Source organism: Lissotriton helveticus, chromosome 2_2, assembly GCF_964261635.1.
Source record: "Lissotriton helveticus chromosome 2_2, aLisHel1.1, whole genome shotgun sequence".
Taxonomy (NCBI): Eukaryota; Metazoa; Chordata; class Amphibia; order Caudata; family Salamandridae; genus Lissotriton; species Lissotriton helveticus.
Window position 1 is genome coordinate 203,067,921 of NC_136060.1, and position 23,477 is coordinate 203,091,397.

General features: G+C 45.6%; 1 protein-coding gene across 2 annotated transcripts in view; it reads left to right on the forward strand.

Moving 5' to 3' along the window:
* Nucleotides 1-23,477, forward strand: part of ARAP2 (ArfGAP with RhoGAP domain, ankyrin repeat and PH domain 2) — a 1,514,823-nt gene that overhangs the window by 1,361,656 nt on the left and 129,690 nt on the right. For both annotated transcript variants that reach the window (XM_078678359.1, XM_078678361.1), the window contains exons 29-30: nucleotides 1,159-1,241; nucleotides 3,962-3,997. In XM_078678359.1, coding sequence (XP_078534485.1) covers nucleotides 1,159-1,241; nucleotides 3,962-3,997 — 119 coding nt within the window. The remainder of the gene's footprint in view (nucleotides 1-1,158; nucleotides 1,242-3,961; nucleotides 3,998-23,477) is intronic.

The window sequence follows — 23,477 nt, forward strand, 5'->3', positions numbered from 1 at the left end:
ATTTGTTTTCCATTCCCCATCCAGAGGTATTGGTGGTGTAGTATGGATGCACCATCTGTGGAGAAGGGTAGTCACCTCGATGAGATGAAGATGAGAGGCCTCTGGTTTCCAGTGGAGCAGAGGCTCCATATCAAACTCCTTAAGCTATATGGTATCTGCAGGCTCTTGCTGCATTTAGTTCTCCATCATGGGCAAAGATGTACAGTTTTTGATGGTCAATTTGACTGCCGTGTGGGACTGCAACATGCAGGCAAGAGAGAAGTTTTGCATTATGAGACCCTAAAGATGACTGGGCATTCAAGTTATTTATCTAACGGAATGTCACCTTGTAGACTTCTTAAGCATCAGGATGGCAGATGCCACCTGGCAAACCACAAGTGGAGTCTGTATTAGGAAGTGGTTCAAGGTCTGTTTGGCTAGTGGAGCATGCCTAGAGTATCTTTTCACCACCTACAAGAGCGTTCAGTGTTGCACCTTGAAGTTTCTCCTCCAAATCTCACTGGGAGATATGTTCCACCTTTTATAGGACTCTAGTCTCCTTTATGCATTTCATTCACAGCCAATGCATCCCTGAGTTCTAAAGAAAGTAAGGAGTGACTGGCTTGGCTGCTCTTGAAAGCTTCAAACTATGCTCAGACAGCTTGGTACTCTGATCTGTGGTGCCTTAAACCTGCCCTTTGCTCAGCCTGCCTTATCCCGAGGGCCTGCTGTGGCAGCAGCAGGATGTTCTTCATCCAAATCTCATAGCCTGTGCCTCCATGTGTTCTACACTGTAAGGACTACTCTTGTTAAAGTTTTCCCAAACTGTTTTGTTTGAACACATTCAGTAATCTTTTTTTGGGTTGCTAAGCATAATGCAACATAAAACCTGGCTAAAACATCTGCTAAGTGGGGCTGGGTCTTGGCATGCACAGTTTCAATGAAGTAATTAGGAAACCATTTACAAATGGGGTCAGGTATGTCAAGGCGGATAACTGAGATTGTCTACGTGAATTCGACTTCTCCCTATTTGCATTAATAAAATACATTTCTGTTGTGACAAAGATAGTGTCTTAGTTGATTGCTGTAAACGTTTGCTGAATTATATACAATATTATGCTGTCTTGTGAGAAGATTATGGTGAATATATTTGGTAACATTCTGTAACTTCATTTTCAGAATAGCAAGCCAGAGAAATTCCTGTCTGTTAGTGCATCAACATTCTATCTCGGTGTCAAGAAAAAAACAAAGTCAACTATAAGGTACAACTGCACATTCAATATTTTGTTAAAGTTAGAAATATTTCTCTGTATTTGGTGGAGTAGCTTTAGTTGGGAGGTTTGCGAGGGAGAGAGAAGGGCAGCGTGTCTCCTCAGTCATCAAAGACAACAGCAGTTTTGTGAGATTGAGGACTGGATGTCTGGGGTGTGTCTACATGTACCTGCTAAGGGGGAGTGTCTAAGACCCAGCAATGGGTGTCTGGCATCTGGATTCCTTTTTCTAAAAGACTGCTATTTGTGTCTGTGGGTTGGCTGAGGGTCCTTTAGTGTGCAACGAAGGTTGTTTTAGGATTTACTGGGGTGTTGGAAGGTGCCCTATAGTCCACTAGGACCAGCTAGTCTTGCATAAAGTCCACGAGGAATGACTTAAACAGAATGATAGCCTTTTTGGGAATGCAGGAGGCATCTGGGGGCAGACTAAGGGATCTGGGGGCAGACTAAGGGTTTCTCGATATCAGTACTGTGTAAGGATCAGCTTTTAGTGAGGATCTCTGAGAGCATGCTCATTATTACTCTGACATTAGGGTGTAAATGCATATTATATTTCTTAATGTCCTTTCACATTTTTTATTCGTTTTTATAGGCGGCACTTTAAATTTTTTAATAAAAGATATTTAATAAAAGATATTATATTCATCACTCGCCTTTACAATGACTAGACTAAAAAAGCTGCCATGGCCTAAGAAATATCTGAATGCGCTTATTGAAACAGAACTGTATCGAGAAATAGATGATGGGCTGAAATGTCCCAGATGTGGCATATTACCTTAAATAATTAAGCCTCAATAGCCTAAGATATGTAATGACAAAACATCAATGTTGTTTGCAGACAACATTGTTATTGCTCTTGTTGACAAAGTTGTGTATCACCAACAAATTAAAGGTTTTGGCAATATTGCATCTTGAAATAGTTGATCATCAATGTTTCCAAAATCAAGGGTTTTATCAGGAAGCTAGTAGTTCCCTTGAGTGATCATTTTCCATCAATAAACTAATGTTAGAATATGTGACCAACTTTGACCACGTGGGCATTCACTTTGACATCAGATTACCTGCACTAATCATAGCACTAAGGCTGCTTATTGATAGAGACAAAACTCCACATCTGCATTGCAAAGAAAGAATTGGAAATGTGGATTAGGTATGGTACTACAAGGTAATAGATTGAATTTGATGGTGGAAACAGTCTAGAGTATAGATCTGTGGAACCACATAAATGCTATGAATGAATGAAAATCAAAAATAGCTGGAGTTTTGGTACGGTTTTTGGTACACCTGTGTTGACTTTGAGCCTTGATCTTGGTATTAATTCTACTACTGATGTTTCCTCAAATTGTCCTCTATTGTATCAGGCTTGTCTGCATCCTGTGTGAGGCATACATTTATCATAGAGCTAATGTCTGAGTTTCTGTTTATGGAGAAACTAAAAATGCCGGTAGGTACATTTTAAGAAAATCTTTGGTACTAGGACTTGTGCAACTCTGGAATAATCCTGCACCTATTAATGCTCATCCGATTGGGATCTTCTTAGAGATACTTTGGCATATCAAATGTGTAAAAGCCATCTAGGCTCTAAGCATACCTCATTGATTATTAGATATCTTCTCATAGAAACAGTTATCTATAAATATAATTTAGATTTGGTACTTTACCAATGCGAGAATATGTGCCCAAATGGAATAAAGCAGAGTCTAGCAAAGCCGTCTGTGACTTTAACTTTGTAGCAGACAAACTATTTTGTATTTTATGCTTTTCTTTCCATAGGAAGTGATTGTTCTCATTATTCAAGAATTGTCTCATAAACAAGTACACTGATGCTCTACCCTTGCAGTAGTCTGATTCGAAATGGATATATTATGCAGTTGTGTACTATTTTTGCTGATTCAGATGGTTACTAGAAGGTTGAAATAGTTAAAATTAGTTTTATAGAAAATGCCCCTTGTTTACATGTTGCACAGTGTATTTTATTTCATGTTGTTTGTTGGACTAGATGGTGTAATTGATATTATGATGGTTATTCTAACAAAAATTGCATAATCTTTGAATATCGTACAAGGTTTTTTCAGTTCCCCTTGTTTAAGAATATTTCCGAATGTGAATAATTTTACAGTAGTATAAAGGTAGTCCATCTAACTGTTATACATTTTATTGACTAGATTTTTTTAGCTATATTACTATGGCGTGAATGCATATATTGGTATGGCTATCATCCAACAACAATCAAGATAGATTTATGCATGTGAATAATAAATATGAGCATTTGAAGTTGTGAATTAATACATCTGGGTGCACTAAGGAGGCCAGATTCAGCATTTATAGTCCGTGTGTGTGAGAAACCAGTCAATTAATGTACTTTCAGCAGTTCATATCACATCACTTCTAGTAGTGAAGAGTTGGGTGCCTAAAAGTGAGAATCACATTGCTTGTAAGCAAATCTTACCTATATTTCATGATCTTTATTGATCTTTATAGAATGTTAAAGTGAGCCTGCCTGAGTGCAACAACAATTCCTCCTTCAGTTATTGTTTGTGGGATGCACAGGCCCTGTGAATTGCTCCTATTAGAATGCACACTTGCTTCTGAATAAAGGTATCTAACTGTAACTGTTGTTGTTCCTCAAAGTAGAGCAATTGAACTGTGAGTGAACAAGTGTTTTTTTCCAATTGTAATATTATTTTGACATGTTCCTTTATTTAAATCAGCTGGGGGTTGACAGCTCTTTCTGAAAAGAACCAGTGGTAAGTGTGAAACAACAACGTGTTATTTTCCTATTTATGTATTTGAATTTATATTGTATGGTGCAACAATTTTTTATTGGCATCTCTTCAGTTTTGAGTGGATATAAGAAACATTAATAACAGAAGTTGGTATTTGTAACAACTATGGTAGTGCAACCAGGTGCTTGTTTAGTTCACCTAAATGGTGGTACCTGGAGAATAATATCAAACAGAAAGTATTATTTTCAGCTGGAATAATATTGTATTTTAGATACTTGCTACATACATTTCTGAAGCAAAACAACTCTCGTGTGACTTCTCCACGTTCCACTACCTGTATTAGTGCTTAATGTCATTGAAAGTGGTGATGAGATGCATCAGGGATATTTGTGAGTCTCAAATAAAGAGAGCCGTAGGTAAAAAATACAGTAAAACCCAGAGAACCCACATAGGAAAATCTACTCAGGAATTTCACACTTACGAATCCAAACTATGAATATTGGTTTAAAAAAATTTAGAAATCGTTTCAAAGGGAAAGAGCTAATGGTTAGTCAATTCAATTCAAAATACTCAAAATGTAAATGAATATGAATCAGCAGAAGCTGATCCCTATTTTAATCAATAGCCAGAATCAAATACAGTCTAGCACAAGGCAAATAATAAATCAGAGAGGAAATTGACATAGCAGGGGAGAATCATGAAAAATCTCGAAGCATTGATTCAGTAAAAAGACTGGCATGAAGTTTGCCTTCAAGAGGAGCGAGACCTGGTTGCTTCTCAAAGACAACTGCATTTATAACATTTTAGCAGAAGAGATTAAAGCCCTAACCTTGAGGTGAAGTCACATCATGGTCTGTACACCCAAAATGACAACAATACAAGGCAATCATGATTTACAAATTACAAGCGTGCTCTTGAAACCATTCCAAAATTAATAGTGTGCGAGTCTCTGTGCCCTACATACAAGTGGAAATGACAATGCTTTACTAAAAAATAGCTGTTTGAAAATTTGAATAGACCATGTTCTATCAGCACAACAACAACCTTGAATATTTAAACAATGTGGGGTATATTTACAAGAACGTCTGATAACTACCGCAAGAGTGGCGTAATGCAACTATCTGACAGAGACTACTAGCTGCAGATTCCTTCCCGTAGAATTATCCCCAGGCGTGAGACTGGATCCGGAAAACTTTTTGCCACAGCATCCCTGCGTGCCGGGGGACGGCATTACGCGACTCTGCCTAAACGTCGTCCACGTACGTGACGTCAGCGAGGTCACGTAAGTCCCAACCCGGCACGCCTACGTCTGTTTTCAACGCGGATCCGATCTGTTACGGGCCAGTTTGGGACCCTTTTTTTTTCTTTCCTCATTTTGCTATATTTTGTTGGAACAGTGTGCGAATGCCTTCGGGCTTCAAGACTTGCACGTCGTGTGGGCGTCTTATGTCCGTGACGGACCCTCATCTCATTTGCATGTGGTGTTTAGGGGAGGATCACGGCACCACTGTTTCTGACGCGTGCCAACAGCTGAAACCAAAGTCGCGGCGGATGCGCCGGATGAAACTGCTCTCGGCGTGTCTTTCAAGGTCGGCTTCATCCCCTCGAACAGCCTCGGCAGACGGTTTCAGAAGCAGCCGTCGTCGGCGTCCTCATTCCTCTCCGATGTCGCGGGAGCGTCGCTCTCTGGTGGGTAAGTGTTGCAGCTTGTCCCCAGGGGCTGGTGTTTGGCCTGTCGGGGGTGTGGGCTCTCCGCGGGTGATGCGGCCCCGCTTGTCGTCCTCCTTTCCACTGTTTCTGGGTGAAAGGGCATTGAGAGTCCAGATAGAGACATATGCAGCGGCTTTGCAGTCCTCGCTGGCATCTCCTCCTCCTCCTTCCCCTCCTGGGGCGTCAGCAGATCCCTTGCATTGCGCGGGGCCCTCCGCAGCGTTTCCGGCTGCTCCGGCGCCAACTGGCTCGGCTCCTGGTTTGGAGGATGTGGTGTTGTTGGGGTGTGGCCCTTCAGGAGTCCCTCCTTCGGACCACGGCACCTCTGCCTCACCGTAAACTCCCGCGGGAGTCCTTGTGGTGTCGCGGGCGGTCGCTGGGGTTTGGGTCGCATCCCTGAGCCCCACTCGGCCCTCTGGACAGGCAGCGGTCTTGTCCACGGCTGAGCTGATGCTGTCACAGCGCCAGCACCTGCTGCACCGCTCCAGGGATCGATAGATCCTCCCTGTCCCGCTCTGGGTCGAGGCTGGACAGGGACCCCTTGTTCCCCTCCGGGCCCCTCTGGTCCCTCCACCCAGGCGCCTGCCTCGTCGGAGGGCGAGTCGGAGGTTGAATCGGCCCTGGCGGCACCGTATGGGTCGGCAAACCACCTCCATCGTATTCTGGGCAGAGGCTGGCGTAGGGCTTCGTGTCGCTCCCCTGGTCCCTCTCGTTCCTCCATGCAGGCGGCTTCCTCGTCGGAGGTCGAGTCTGCATCATTCCGGTGCCGCCCCTTGGCCACTTCGGCTCTGCTCCGGTCCCTGGCGCAGTGTGACTTGGAGGAGCCCTATCCGGCGTCTCCTTTGGCGCCTGATCGTGATGACGTCCTGCCTCGGGTAGTGGACTCTACGGCACCAGACAGGCGTCAAGTCTCTGATTCGTCTTCAGACGCTCCCTGTTTTCCGGAGGTTGGGTGCTTACTGGTGTCATCTTCCCAGGAGATAGGCCGCCGCGCGGTGGCTTTTTTCACCGGCGTCATCAAAGGGCGGCTCCCCGCCATTCCCAAGGCCAAAGTGTTCGCCGGAGGAGCAACAAGTCCCCCACTCCTTGGTTCCTTCTAACTTCCAGGTCTGGCCTTTGCCCGCCCCGCTCGGCTTCAGGGACAGCCACCTTAGTTTGCAGCCGTCGCCCACGGAGGAGCTGCTTTCTCTACCACGGGGCCCTAGGAAGCGGGTGCGGCCATCGCTCACGCAGTGTCCATGGCTGTGGGTATTCTGCGCATGGGTGACTTGGTTGCTGATTTCCCGGCGGATCATCTTTTGGAGGTTCTCCACCAGGGCTCTGGTGGGAGGCAGCTATTGCTTCCCTTTGAGGGTTCGCTCCTTTCTTCCCTGATGGGGGCTTGGAGACGCCCCGCCTCAGGACATCCGGTGCCTCAACTCCTTCTGCACCAGCACCTTACAGCGCTGCGTGACCCGGCATGTCTTTCCCTCCACCCCTCTGCCTTCAGTGCACTTTTGTGGACTGCTTTTCCCTCCCTGTCGGCACTGTTGTCTCCACCGTCCCGGGAGGCCCGATTGCTGGACTCTTGGGGGCGCAACATGTTTGCCTCGACCAGCGCTGCCCTGAGGGCCCTTAACAGCTTATGTGTGTTGGCTAGGGCCACATCTTGTTTGTGGGACTCGGCTGAGTCCTTGGGTTCCTCCGCTTCACAAGAGACTGTTCAAGTGGACTTACAGCATCATGCGCTGGATGGCCGGGAGCTATCAGCGTTTATTCTCTGCTTTGCTCTGGACTTCTTGGAGGTGCAGGGCTGGGCCATGGCTACCGCAATCGCCCTCCATTTCCATGCTTGGCTTTGGGATGGCGTGTTCCTTGAAAATGTTCGGGAGTGGCAGATTGATCTTCTTTTCGATGGCACCCTGTTATTCCATGCCCCGGCAGACTCCGCCATCCAAAGGTTCTTAGCAGGGCTCCGTCCTCCTCCTACTCCTCCCCCTCCTTCTCCTCCTCAGTGACAGCTGAGTTGTTCTGGCTCTGGACCTTCTTCTAGGCCGGTTGCCCTTGCTGTGGGGTGTGTTTTATGGCCACTTGAGTCCTCCTTGCTGGGACTATGGGGTTGTTGGCTGCTGGACGGCCCTTTGTTGAGTGTATGTTTTTGCTAGAGATGTCTGCACAGACATGGCCCTGAGATTAGGCCTTCTGCTTTTCTCTTGGGCTGCTTGATAAGCCCTCCCTGTGGTTCTTTCGTTTTGTTTCCTCTGTTGAGGAAGTTTCTTCCAAAGAGGGTTCCCCTGTCATGGGACATAACTTAACCTATGTGGGGTAGTGGTAGCTGTTATATAGCTTGCACTCTGCTAGGGAGTTCTGGTCACCTTCCGGCCCATGCTCTCCATGGCGTTTATGTATGTAGCTGATGCTTCTTTAGGTTGTGTGCGCGGACACCTCCTAGTAGTGTGTCCGGGCACTTCCTCGCCTTCTTGCTCCTGTCCTGGAGGCTGGGATGATTCTGTATTTCTCCCTTTGTCAGGCGTCACCTGCCCGGTCCTCTTGGGGCTCCAGGCTGTTCTTCCTGATTCTGGCGGTTTATTGCTGCTGGTGCCGCTTTGTCTGGTCTGTTGCCTTCCGTCTATGGTGGGCTAGCCTTCTTTTCCCATGTTTGCTTGTGCCCTCTAAGATTTCTTCTTCCTCTTCCTTGTCATGGCATTGGATGGAAGCTCTGTTGCCTAGTAAGGGTGTGGGGTGCTTCGGCCTCCCTGCCCTTGCCCTTGGTTCCTCTGTTGTAAGTGAACAGGCTTCTTCAAATCATTTCTTCTTCCTACATCCCTCTTGGGGTTGGTGGTGTTCTGCTTGTGGGGGTCCCCCCCTTTGCCTGGGAGGATGAGGCTCTTCGCCCTGTCCGTTGCACTAGTTCCCTGTGGACCTCTCTGTTATGTCCAGGCTGGTGGGGTCCTTCCACAGGCCCTCGTTCCCCGTGGGTATGGCTAGGGTATCTATTCTACGGGAAGGAATCTGCGGCTAGAAGTCTCTATCAGATGTAAGAGTTACTTACCTCCGGTAACGATGTATCTGGTAGAGATTATTCTAGCCGCAGATTCCTTCACTGCCCGCCCTTCCTCCCCGTTCTGTGAGGACCTTTTGGCTTGCCCTTCTGCACTTGCCTCCCGGTGGATAGCTTGATGCGTGAGTGCATTATTTTGCTCTTTCACGAGCCATTGTCTTGCTTTTTGTTCCTTCCTCTGCATTGGAACTGTTGAGGTTGAATCTATAGGTACTCCAGGGTCGTATGCTCTGGTTGCTCCAGGATTGAGGATGGCCTTCCTTTGTCCCTCCTTTCTCTCCCTCTTGTTTCTGAAGGTCCTGGCTCCTCTGCTACCCTCTTGGCTTGGGTCATTTGGCCGTGCCCTGCTCTGGCTCCCTTGGGGTGATGGTCGCACTCTGTGCTGGGGTTGCCTTGGAGGTCTGTCGTTCCCCGTTTGTCTTGGAACTGGTTTCCCTTCATGGGTCTTGTTTGGGGTTGTAGTTCCGCTACAGGTTGTCTTGACATTTTGCATATGTTCCTTGTCTTAAGGGGGGTACTGTTTTCATGACTGGCGGGGTAGCTGCTTAGGGCTGTGCTCTCTTCTTTTTCCTTTCCCTGCTTTTGGGTGCTGCCGTGTTGGCACTGCTCCTTTTGGTGTTCTTCATCGCCATTCCTTTTTCCTTTTTCTTTTTTGCACACTGTTCCCATACTTCCACAGTTTTTCTGCTGGCTCCGCGTTGTGGCGCGGAAAAGTTCTCAGAAGAAAACTGACATAGGTGGGCCGGGGTGGGGCTTATGTGACCTCGCTGATGTCACATACGCGAATGCCGCTTGGGCGGAGTCGCGTAATGTCGCCCCTGGCACGCAGGGATGCTGTGGTAAAAAGTCTCACGCCTGGGGATACTTCTACGGGAAGGAATCTGCGTCTAGAATCGTCTCTACCAGATACATCGTTACCGGAGGTAAGTAACTCGTACTTCAACATCGCAGCCTATCGCGGGAAAATAACCCAGTGTCAACGTGGAATTCACAACAAGGTGGTAACATGCAATAGACACCAGATAATGAGGCAAATGTTCGGGTGAAAATCAACGCCACGCCACTAAAATGCGATACATGAATGCAAAAAAACATGCAATGAGGCCAAGGTGGTACAAAAAGTAGCGAAAATCAGCCACAGGCCTGCAAACCCCACGCGTCTGGTGGGACAATGCACCATAAAAACCACAGAAAATATACACCAGAAACAAGCCAAAGCACGTAGCAACATGAATGAACCCTGACCCTGCTCAGAGGCCAATTCGAACCCCACAACTCCCACAGACTACCAGCATGGAACAATGGGGTCCGGGAAGGCCAAGGAGAAGAGGGAGAGGAAGACGGGGTGCAGACCGCAGGAAAACAAGACCAGTGTGATGGAGGTGACAGAACACTACCAGCAACTGACCCGCTAGCAGACCTCCTGGATTGCAGTCGGAGTGCCGAGGAAGCCAATCCAGGAGGCCAATAGGCGCCGGCATGACGTGACTACCTAAACCAGGCACCAACCCACTGCCAACAGGAAGGCAGCAACGGCGGCAGAAGGTGGCAGTCCAGCGCCAGCGCACCCGGAGGAGTCGGAGGAAACCCAGGCCACAGTCACCAATGTGGAGACGGACACAGCTCGGGAGGACCTGACACAACATCAACAGGGAGTGCAACGAACAGGGACAGGGGGACCGGGGGGGAGATGGGCACAATGGCATACATGCACAACAAAGCAAAGCACACTGCACACCCACAAACACTCCGGATTATATCCCAGATCCCCTAGGCACACTCCTGCACACACACATAGCACGAGCAGCACACCTATATTGACGACAACGTGGAACAATTTGCATAGCCAACACTGCAGAACAGAGGACAGAACTGGCTCCGCACATGCACAGAAACATGCCCACTACATCTGACAGTGCCGGAAACAGTGAAATGGAAATGTACGCGTATGACCTCACATCTGTCATGTAATACAAATGTACACTGTCCCGCAGAAGAATCCTGCACCCCCCAAACAGTCACAATGTACAATGCCATACAGTCTGCATGCAAACCAGCACAATGCGCCAACACATATGTCAACACAAAGTCCACACGCTCCTCCCCTTCACATTGCAGAGGGTCACACAACACCTTCAGCAGAGCACAGAACACAACACATCAGTGATGCCGAAAAGGACGACCACACCATCGACACCAACGCCCTACAACAGCCCATGGATATCTCATGTATCTCCCCACCAGGACCCGGCTAGCCAAGCTACTCAGGGGGAACACCGAACCTGCAACAGACCACACAGCAGGAAGCACCCGTAAGCACAGCTGGATCACAACACTTCACCCCCACACATGACACCCCAATGCCATGTGTCAACATGCCAAAAGGAGGTGGCCCAACAGGTGTGGGTGTGGCCTAACCCATGGAATGCGAACCAGGACACATACGGAGGGGTCTATCACCCTTCATGGCCCACCCACACACCACTAAGGAGACCCACACTGCCATAGAGACACATGTCGATGCACATTCACAGCACAGAATCACGCCCAGGGGCTCTCAAATAGCAGTCACATACCCATGTTGGCTTTGTGTACAACGGCCCTGGCCACTCCCCTTACGAATTGAGTGGGTGACGACAAAGCTACATGTCCAAGCTCCAACTCACTGCCTGCGGTGACATGTCTGCATCCGATGTACACAGCACAATGTAATGCCATAGGGCCCTGGGCCCACAGGCATAACACAACGCCACAGGGACACACGCAGAAATCATGTTGAATTGGCTATGGGCACATGCGCCTGGCCCCTTTATTGGCAGGACCACATGTACAGTGACACCTGTGCTGGATGTGTGTGGGATGAGTGTAAGCCATTCCGCACAGAATGTCTGGTGCTGGCAACCAATTGAACATTGGACACCAGTGCAACGGGAACTGAAAACACATGCAAATCATGGAGTGAGCTGGAGAAAGTCCAGAGGACAGCCAACATGCAAACAGATGTGGCCGTGAGTTGGACTGCACTGGGCTTTGGAAACTAGGGATGAGCGCGCTCATGTGAAGAAAAAGTCTCAGATTATGTCCCTTTGATATATTCTTGATGCAGATGCAGTGGGGTGTGTTAGACCTGCATCATCTTCCCCATCAACGTCTCAGGGCCCCCACACTGTTTGAGGTGACATACATGTACAACTGCTCCACAGCACAAAAAGCAACAGACAATAGCCTGGGGTGCACTGAGTCACTGCACCTGGAGTTCACAGCAGGCTACCAGGCCAATGATGGCATACAAGACAGGCTTGAGCAACCCCGTAAGTCTGTCAGGACCACTGCATCAACTCTGGAAGATAACTTTTGGAGGTGGTTCTTGGTTTGGTGGCGTGTGCCTCCTGCGGTGATGTGCTGTCTGGGCCAGTTTGGACTCGCTTTAAGTAAATAAAATAATCCTGTATTTGTAAAGAGTACAGCTACCCATAGGTTTCCCGGCGCTGGGAGCCGTCAGGAAGATTAAGCAAGCTAATGCCCAGAGTCACATGGTGCTGGGCTAATCTTCCGCCAGTGCCGGGGATCGAACCATGATCCCCAGATTCCAGTGTCAGTCACCCTGGCCGCTGCGCCACACCTCTTCCACTGGAGTGGAAGGTGAAGAGTGGAAGGTGTCCTCGAGGGCAAGAAGCCGAAAGTTTGTATTTTATCTGAGAGCAGCAAATGTAGGAGTGGAATGCAACAGCCTCGTTGCTACTACCAATTCGGTATCCGTTACATGAGGATGAAAATTGCCCCCTTGTCCATAGGCTCAGACGCCACCACAGTTCAACCAGAGAGTGTCCATGAATGTCGGGGAACAGACTTACTGGCACCGGGGCTGAGTAGTGATGCAGTCTGCAATGATGCTGGTACTCCTGAACTGAACTGAACTGAACTCTGCCATTGCTGAATCATGACTCTGTGACTTACTGGACCACAGTGTAGGCCGGAGGCAGCGGTCAGCAGTGGCCCACAGTCACGTGTCATTGGCTCGCGATGCACTGTGCAAGGGACACCAGGGCAGTTGTTGGTAGTGTACAAACGCCTCCGTAACAATGATCCTTTTCTCTCTGCCAAGATGCAAGGCGTCATCCTCTTATGCCTCTCCTTGATGCCATGATATGTAATCTGCCTTTGCATACTCGATGTTAATTTCTGAATCTGTGACCTACTCGAGCGCAGCCTAGGCCGAGAGCAGTAGTGGCCGGAGGCAGAGGTCAGCACGGCCATTCACCGAGTGTCGCTGGCATAGGTTGGTGGCCCCACCGGCTTGCGTAGTTCAGGTTCAGTGGCACCACATGTTCGGTCACCTCCGTGACTGTGACCCGGCTTGTGCCCGGACTGAGCCGCATCTTCCTCTTACTCCTCTCTGTGCGACCACTGGTGTGGACTCTGCCATTCTTGAATCGCGACTAGGTGCTGGATGTGAGCCCTACCTGGTCTGCAGGGTAGTCCTGGTCCCTCATCCACGTGTCGCCAGCTGGCGTTAACCAGGGTTTGTGGCAGTACATGTTGCCGGCTGGCGTTGAACAGTGTTTGTGGGAGCACGTGTCGCCGGCTGGCGTTGGACAGGGTTTGTGGCAGCATGTGTCGCGGCTGGCGATGAACAGGGTTAGTGCCACCATGTGTCTCAAGATGTGCATATGTAACTATGCCTCACAGATCGAAAGGGGTCTGGTGCTGTGGCTCCTGGCTCGGATTTGGGGTCACTGCCATTCAGGAGCTAGGAAACAGTTTCAAATATGGGACCCACAGATGACGCTGGTAGAATATGTCAACGAGGAAGGAGTAAGGTGGGCCAGCATCGGGGGGACAGCGGTGGTCTGAAAGGCTGGCCGGGTCGTGGGCCTCGGGCTTGGAGCTTACACAGGCACGTGGTGAGCCCTCCTTGACACACGCCGGTGTCAGATGCTGATCAGTGTAGCCTGGCTGCGTAGGGTCGGGTCTGATGGGTTTGTGGTCCAGCCGGTCGGGGTATGGCAGGCACACAGGATCTCAGGCAACTCCGCTAACGAGGACGGAGTCGGCCTCATGGCGGGGTGGGAGGCGCCGCTCTGGCAGAGACGTTGGGCTTTCCGGAAAAGGACCACACTGTCTGGGGTGATATGGTTGCGTCCACTGTCCGCTACACTCCATACACCAGAGGTGTATGTCGCCGTGGATATGGGTGTGTTCTGCATACTGCGGTCTGTCCAGCACTTCTCCGACACTCTTGGCATTGTGTACTTTCCCAACCATGGTTCTACTGCATCCTTGACACATGCCTGGTTGCCTTCTCTTCCCACATTTGTCTATTTTGTGCCTGAGGTGCCATGCCATTGATTGGTCATGTTCACGGCTTGCCAGGTCACCGTTGCAAGTTGTTCTATTGTGTCTGGTGGGTATGCATGTTGGTGTGCATGTTGGTTGTGAACTTGTGATGTGTGCATTGCCAGAGTTGTGGATTGCATGGTTATGGAGTTGAGGTGAGTGGGGTGTTAATTGGGAACTTGCCAAGGGGCTGTGCATTTCCCTTGGTGCCATCCTGGGAAAAGCTGGTTGCTGATGAACTGTCGGAGGGTCAAGGGTTCATGCACACTGGCTGTGTATTTGGTGGCAACATTGGTGTAGGTCCCGTGGTGTTCTGAGGTGTGATGTGTTCTTCCTGTTGCGTTGATTGTGTGCTGTGTCATAAGGGGGCACAGGTGAGACATGTGTGAAGTGGATTGCCCCCAACACGTGCGTGCATCCTTCTATGGCGTATGGTCCTAGCTTGCTCTCCAGCAATTCCTGTGCATTGTGTTGGCCGTACGGGGCCTGGGGTGCCAGGGTGATGGTAATGTCCAGGACAGGTGTGGGAGACTTGGATGTGGCTGGCTGTGAGACTCTGCCGACTCTGGCGGGTGTTGGTTGGGGTATGCCAGGGGCCAACAGTTGCAGCACAGCCAGTAGCTTGGTGTGGGGTGGGATGTTGGTTGTACGCTGTGTTGGTGCCTTTGGCCTGTTAGGCGATGATGGTCAGGATGCGTAGGATGGTTGTCCCTTTCAGCCTGTAGTGGACAGTGACATTGTCAGATGTTGGGCCTGTGTGGCCGGTGTGATTCCTGGGGGCTGCTGTCCTTGTCTGCGCTGCCTCTGTGGTGGCCCGGGGTAGAGGGGAGGGTTGTGCCGGGCGGGTGTTGTGGCCCTCCTTGGTTTCTGGGCTGCATGATGAGTGGCTCCATGGCATCTGTTTCCCTTCCGATGACGCCCTGGGCTGGGCTCCCTTTTGTGGTGCAGGCTGCTGCCTGACTTAACACCAGGTCAGAGCAGGTGTAAATTTCCTGCTGCGAATGCACCTTATTGCACGTTTTGTGTTCTTATCGCCGATCTGTCTGGTCGTTGTGAATGTTGAGGTGTGGTGTTGTTGCAGCTTTGTGCACGGAAACGCCTACTCTGCATCTCATTAGCGATAGTTGCGGGGGTCCTCTGTGGCAATGTTTTTTGCGGCTGCTATCACTGGAAAACTGGTGCACATGCGAATGGTGGGGTAAATTTATCACAACTTTGGCTGCGATAAAGTGCCGTTAATTTGGCAATAGCTCCTTGTAAATATGCCCCTGTGTGTTCCTCCAGCGGCAGTTAGTGAGCTCGTAAATTTTTACAGCTCAAATAAACGTTATTACTGAATAGAGCACATTTCAATTAGTTTATGAAGAGCAGAAACATTTTGTATGAATGAAATCATGAATGCTGTGCACAATGCAACTTTGAAAAGCCTTGCTTTCAGTGCAATCAGGTCAAGTCCCAATATTAGTTTTGGAGCTACTCATGCTAACTTAAAAATTAAATGTGTTAAATGCTGAAGGACATATCAATTCTCAGTGCACAGACAGGAAAACAAGAAAGCACATGTGGAGTGCATGATACTGCAAAATAAGCTGATGCCTTGTTATGTCAACTTTTAAATATTTAATTATGACAAGTACAACACACTTGCATTACTGGCGAACCATCTATATTAATATAACACATAATTGTATTCATTCCAAATTCCTGCCTCATCTGTGGAATACCTTTTTCTGATGCTCTGATCACAACTAGATTAAATCATGCATCAGATTAGTTGTGATTGTTAAATATTATTCAATACTGCTTTTTTTAAGGTGTGCACTGATGCAAAAATGTGGTGAATGTTTTTTTCCGTTTTTACGGTTTGCATATAAGTGAGCGGAGCAAACCTTCCAGTCCAAATTATATAAATCATGGAAGCAAAATCTGGAGGAAAAATGCAGGTGGTTTTTCAAACTGCCTCGAAGGGTTTGGGTTGTATAGTTTCCTTGTTCTCATCTACCAATTCCTGTAACTAATTGTTTGTCCTTTTTAATTTGCTGTCATGCATGCCACAATTTTTTGTTTCCACTAAATAAGGGCACATACTCCTACTCCTTAGTTTGTCTTACTCCTCAGATGCCCTTATCTTTTTAAGGTAAAACTGCATCTGAGAGCTGGCACAACTGTAGCGTTTACAACTTACAAATTTAACTCCTTATCTTGCCAGAATTTCCAGCATTTCTTTCCCAGTTGACAGACTCTCTTTAGATTCCTTTGATTCTCTATATCTGAGAAGGTTAGTTCTATTATTTTATATGGCGTCTTATCTCTTATGCTCTGTTTTTTGTTCGGAGGGTTGTGTTAATTGGTCTAACCCCTTCAAAATTTTACACAGCCATGGACAGCTTGGCGCTACAGCTATACTACAAGTCCTGTTACACCTGAAGTAGTATTTATTTATTTTGTAGAAACTGTATTGTTCCGCTGAAAAAGGCATTACAGAAAAAAATGTATAACTTGTAACTCACATTTACAGAATCTGAAGATAACATTAAATTAATTACATCAATCATGTGTTTTAGCACTGCCAGAAGCATTAGTCTCAGAAAGTGCCCCGTAAAAGGCTCTAAAGCAGAGCATCTGAAAATCATAGGTACAGTATATTGCTTTGGACAGTGCACAGGTTAACCCCTTAGCTGCAGCGGCTATTCCGCCGCAGCGCTAAGGGGGAGGCGGGGCCGCGCGGCGCTCCCGTACTCATGACGGAACCGCTCCATCACGGCCCTCGGGTGAGCTGTGCTTGTGACGGAACAATCCTGTCACGGCCCCGCCCGCTCTTTAGAACGTCAGCGCAGGCGCGGCGAGCGGGCCGTGACGGAACCGTTCCGTCACCAGCACAGCCCACCCGAGGCTCGTGACGGAATGGTTCCGTCACAAGCACGCAAAGGGTTAAACTCCACATCCCTCAAGCCAGTTTTTGTGTAATTCCAAACAATAACTGCCTACTAATTCTGAAGCATGCAAGATTCAATATAAAGCTTCTGTGCTTGAGAATGTGTTATAACCCCAACTGTACCCCAACCGGAATGGTATGCATGGGAACAGAATAAATGCTCCTATGCATAAGTGGCATCAGAAGTAGTATCTACCTGGTTCTCATGGTATCCCTAACACCCTCTCAGAGGAGAATCTGTTTTGGAACATACTTCTGGCCTTTCCTCGGGACAGTGACGTCAGGTGAGTTCCTTACTGGACAACTGTGTTGGAAGCAATACCTTGTTGTTGCTTGATGCACTTGGTAAAAGAGGGTGGACAGAAAATAGTTTCATATTGAGGTATAAAGCTAAATAATAAAGTAGTATTTTATCAGAAAGACCTTGGATCTTCAGTGTCTTTGCAAGCATGGCTTAAAGCTCCCGAATGGGTCTACATAAGTGTAATTACTACCACATTTTATGTTCAGTTTCCTTCACTCACCAAGTGGTTACAGAGATCCGTCAGACAGAGGTGATGAAGGAAGTAAAATCCCATTCTTACAATTAATTAGGCTTCAAACTTCCATCCCAATTGTCAATTTGACTACACTTCTTTTCTATCAGGCTGTTTGGTATATCTTTCTATTTGGTTAGTAGAAATCATAACCACTCTTGGATCCCTAGTTCTTCATGATAATATACCTGAATGAGCACTTCGACATAAAGCTCTTGAGTTCACTGAAGCCATGAACTTTGTTAAGAACTCCGTGGTTGTACATCAGTATATTCATGAGACACTTCTCTGTCATATGCAGTAGATACAAGTATCGGAACCTCAAATAGAATGCCTCTAATTATGATATTCTAGTTGATGGGTGAAAGATATGCTGCCCATACAGATCTAAATCACTCTTGTTTGAGGGTGCTCTGATTGTCTGGCTTCCAGAACATGAGGAAACATTCACATTTAAAATTGCTCTTCAGCTCAAATATTTCCTTTTTTAGTTTGAAAACAGTGGCTCTGTATTCATCTGTAAGTGTGATGGCTAAAATGTCATTTTTGGTTGAGCCCTTAGAAGGCAGAATTTGTTCAGGTGGTAAGTATGTTAGAGAAGAGTGTTAATGAGGGGCCAAAGATTGAGAAATGTCAGAAGTGCAGATTTGGTTATTTACCTCTGCCCCTCCCGTAAAGTAGCACCAGTTACTGATTTAGATGCAATACATTTTTACGTTTTGGCTTAAACCCATATTGGCTTGAATTTTAGAAGAGGGATTTGTATCGAGAGTTAGAAAAGCAGTTCAGTAGTGTTGATTTCCCCACAATTCCAAAGGCCATGAAATCCCATACTACTTTGTATTCCTTGAAGGGGGTGTAACCTATTTCTTGTATTTGTGAAACAATTATACATGTTGAGGCGAATATTGTATTGCCTCTAGCATTTTCTATCATGACGTCCCAGTCAAAATCAATTACTTTAAATAGCATTACAGTCTCTCTGAAGTCTCAGAACCCTTTGGTTCACTTTATTTGCTGATTTTGCATTTTCTTTTCATCCTCTGGTCAGGTCCCGCTTTTTTATTTTGGACCTATATGTTATCTCAAGTGCTTTTCCAGCTGATATTTGTGAGCCTCTGAATTAGGTATTTTGGAAAGTAAAGTTATTTGCTTAGTGCAATCTATTTGGCAGGGAACTGGGGGATTGTTTGTTCTTTTTTTTTTTTATTTCAAAAGATTTTATTATTATAGAAAAAGCAAATGAAGATACATAATACAAAGAAAGTGATACAATTGAGATCAACTAATCAAACAATCAGAGGACGGAGTCCAAAAAATCATATGAAATACATCCATAAAATAAGAGTATTCTGCTAGAAACAGAAAATATAGTAATTAAGGTAAAGCAAGTAACTTTAGACAGAATCTAAACTCAAAAGTATCACTATCAGCTGGTATAATCAGGAAAAGAGAATAGAAGAAAGAAGAGGAAAGAAAAAAGAGGAAAAGAGGGAACAGGCAAAAAAAAGAGGGCACAGAGAAGAAGGAAAGAAAAAGGGAAAGAAGGATTTCCAATGAATAAACCCGACAGACAAGACGCTATTTAGACAGACACAACAAAGGGATATTGCTCAACCAACCCCTTTGATGACAAATCCATGTAATTATCCAAAGCTGTCCAAACCCCACTAGCAATAGACGGAGAGAGATGAGCACGATCGACCGAGGTATGAGCACTTCGTAAGAAGGAAATCCACGCCCACCAAGTATGATATGAAACAGAGGAGAAGGATTTCCAATCCATAAGAATCAATTTCACAGCAACGGTCAATAAAAGATCAAACAACTGTAACTCCATGGTATCCAAGGGGAGAGGAACTGGAGCAGCCAAAGGACCTAAGAGAATTAATGGGAAAGAAAGTTGGAATTTAATACCAAAGATAAGCATGATGTGTTTATGAATGAGGTCCCAAAAGGGTTGGAGTAAAGAACATTCAAAAAACATATGTGGAAAATCACCTGGTGCTAATCCGCAACTCCAACATAAATTATCTTCTTTGAGATTGAGCGAATTTAAGCGGACAGGCGTCCAATGCAGAAGATTGATAGAGAAAAATTTAGATTGCATTAACGATGGGGCAATTTTATTACGAAGAGAAAGTTTACCAATCATCTGCCAGGAATCTGAAGAAATATGGTCAGTAATACCATGAGCAAAGTGACGTATCCATTTTTCCTGAGCAACCGTATGAGGCGGAAGTGAAGTTGTTGATAAAAATTTATAAATTTTTGAGGCTACATGACCAGATTTGGTCCATATTTGAAAAAGAGTAATCATAGGAGAAGTAGGATGAAGATGCACCTTAGCAAGTGCCACTTTAATTTTGAGAAAAGTATAAAAATCTAAATTAGTTAAGGAAAATTGTTGAGCCAAGGAGGAGAAAGGCAAAGGCTCATTAGTAGGACCATAGAGATGTCTAACCAACGAGATCCCCTTAGCAGCCCAGTAAGTAATCAGAGAAGGATCAATATTAATTTTAATTTTAGAATTCCGCCAAATAGACGACCACCTGGATTTATGAAGCGGGATCGCCACCAACTTGTCTACTTTCCGAACTGCAGTCAAAGTATCTATTATAATAGAGCGGGAAAACGGGAGAGACAGTGTAAACGCAGTGCAGAAAGACTCAGTCGGTAATGGAGAAGCCAATTCCTGCTCTATTAACAGCCATTAACAGCCATGATGGGATATGACTAGAAGGAGAAGAAAACCAAAGGGCACCTTGGGAAGCCAGAAAGGCAGTTTGGTATTTCCCCCAATCAGGAAGATTACAACCCCCCATATCATAAGGTTTTCGCAAAAATTTATAAGCAATTCGCGCTCTTTTATCATTCCAATTTAGAGGTCAAAACATCAATCTCATGAAAAAAGGAATCTGAAAGTTGTACCGGGAGCATAGAGGATACGAAATTAATAGTAGGTGTAATCATCATTTGAGAGTCTGGAGACGGCCCCACCATGAAATGTGCTTCGGAGACCAAGTATCCAAAAGACGTCGAACTTTAAGAATAGTTTGGGCTTCATTATAAGAAATCGTATCATATAAAGTAGAACAAAAATATATACCCAAATATTTCAATTGTTTAGACTGCCATTTAAAACCAGCAGAGCCCATGTGTGTAGAAAAACAATAGGCATTCAAGGGAAACATCTCCGTCTTATCCTTGTTTAAGGTATATCCTGAAACCTTCGAAAAAAGGGAAATCGTATCCGAGATAGCAGGTATGGCCAGGGCAATATCATCTGAGAAAATAAGGACATCATCCGCATACGCAGCAGTTTTGATACAATGAGGACCAAAAGAAAAACCTTTAATGTCCGGATTTAACTCAATCAATCTGAGGAGAGGGTCAATGGATAATAAAAATAAAAGAGGAGATAAGGGACATCCCTGTCTAGTGCCCTGGCGGAGATTAAAAAAGGATGACGTAGCACCATTGACTCTTATGTTAGCTCTGGGCTGAGCATATAAAGACATAACCATGTTAATGAAAGGGTCACCAAGATTATGTGCAGACAAGACAGCACGAAGAAAAGGCCACGAAACCTTATCAAATGCCTTTTCAGCATCAAGAGCCAAGGCCGCTGCTGGGAAATGAGATCGTTTAGCTGCTCCAAGAATATGACAAAACGTACGAATATTATCACGCGCAAGACGGCCTTTTACAAAGCCCGTTTGAGAGGGATGTACCAGTTTAGGGATGAAGGATTCTAGTCTTTTGGCTAAAATCTTAGCAAAGATCTTAGCTTCCATGTTCAAAAGGGAAATCGGGCGGAAATTTTTGGGATCTGAATGATCTTTCCCCTCTTTAGGGAATACTACAATGGTAGCGTCCGCTGCAGTGCCAGAAACAGAACCATTCTTAATAAAATCATCAAAAACAGATTGAAGCTTGGGAACAATCACAGGAAGAAAGGTTTTATAAAATAGAATAGGATAGCCATCGGGTCCCGGAGCTTTTCCAGACCGAGTGGCCTTAATTGCGGCATTAATTTTGGCAGGAGTAATCGGGCCACCTAAAAAATTAGTATCTTCTACAGAAACTGATTGCACTGGAATAGATTTTAAGAACTCTTGGCACTGTTCAAAAGAGGCTTGATTGGAAGGAGTATATAGGTTGTTATAAAAATCGCGAAAAACTTCAAGAATTTCCCCCGTCTGAAATCTTTTAGAACCAAGGGAATCAGTAATGGAAGAAATTTGAGAAGACTTAAAAGAGGAATCTTGAAATTTCAACGTAGCCGCAAGAATCTTCCCAGCTCGATTTTTTAACAATAGTCTTTTGGATTTCTGAGCTTGAACCCCAATGTGAGCTCTCCTGGTAACTATAGTGTTGTATTTGTATTTTAGTAATTTGATTGACTGTAGGCAAGATTTATCCTTAGAATGTCGAAAGGTAGATTCTAAGGTCTTTATTTCAGTAGCTAGATCTGGAAGTTCTTTTTTAATATCAGCGTTCCTTTTTGACATACCTGGCCACGGAAAGTACATTTAAACGAATCCCAGAGGACAATTGGGGAGGAAACAGAGCCTTCATTCTCTAGAAAAAAAGTTTCAATTGCACTAGAAAACTCATCAACCTGAGCAGTGTCATATAGAATTTCTGTATTTAATCTCCATGAACTAGGTCTTGATCTAGGAGCAAAGGACAACAAAGTAAAAGTAACCGCAGCATGATCAGAAACCAGAATAGGATGAATAATCGGAGAGGAGGAAGACGGAACAAGAGAGGAATGAACCAATAAGTAATCAATACGAGAAAAGGTAGAATGAGGTGAGGAAAAGAAGGAGAAATCGCTACCAGTGGGGTTATGGAGACGCCAAATATCTTGCAGGTGAGATAGGGAACACATGTTAAGCATTTGTTTGTGGGATTTTGGAGGACGAAATGGAAAAGCTGAATTCCTATCAAGAATGGGATCCATCAATAAATTAAAGTCTCCGCCAACAATAAGATTACCAGAATGAGGAGTATCATTCAATTTTTTGGTGATTGCTTTCCAAAAGGACGGATCATCCTTGTTAGGAGCGTAAATGTTCATAACATAAAGATCAGAATCAATATCAGACAACCTAGTTAATAACCAACGACCCTCAGAATCATGATCAGAAGAGACTATGGACAAACCTGAATTTTTGGAAACTAAAGTAACAACCCCATTTCTTTTGCCACTTGCATCAGAACAAACAACATCTGAAACCCATTCCTTCTTTAAGAATAATGCTTCTCTAGTAGAAACTTTTGTTTCCTGGAACAGGACTAAATCTGAAGAGAGAGACTTGCAATAATCTAGCATCTTGGATCTTTTCACTGGATGATTTAAACCCTTAACATTAAGGGACAACACATTCAAACCCGGCATAGACGTACATAAAGAAGAAAAGCATAAGCCATAAATGATAGATAGTAAACAACCACTATGAAAACGAACCACCACACATCAAACAAAAACAAAAATGTCAAGGAAGGAAAATCCATTGGAAAAATCCGCGAGGAAAGAAGAGATAAGAGGGAAGAAAAGAAAGGGAAGAAAAGAACCAGCAGAGGTGGTCTGAGAAAGACCAAATTCATACTAGGGGGAACGTGGGAAGACGAGCAAGGGAACCGTCATGAGGAGCAAATACAATCAGCAATCAAACAGCCCCAATACAGAGCAAAACTAACTATATTAATAAGAAATAAAGACATCTGAAAGAATGTTACAAAAACAATATATCATGGGAATCCATGAAAAACAACATGCGAGCATCGAGTTAATGTATAGGTAAAAGTAGAAACTACATCGAAAAAGAGTAAAATCGATAACATAAGGAAACAACATCATGTAGAATGAATGTAGTATGAGCTCTAAACTGTTTATACAACTGGGACCAAGAAATATATTTAAAAAACAGCCTA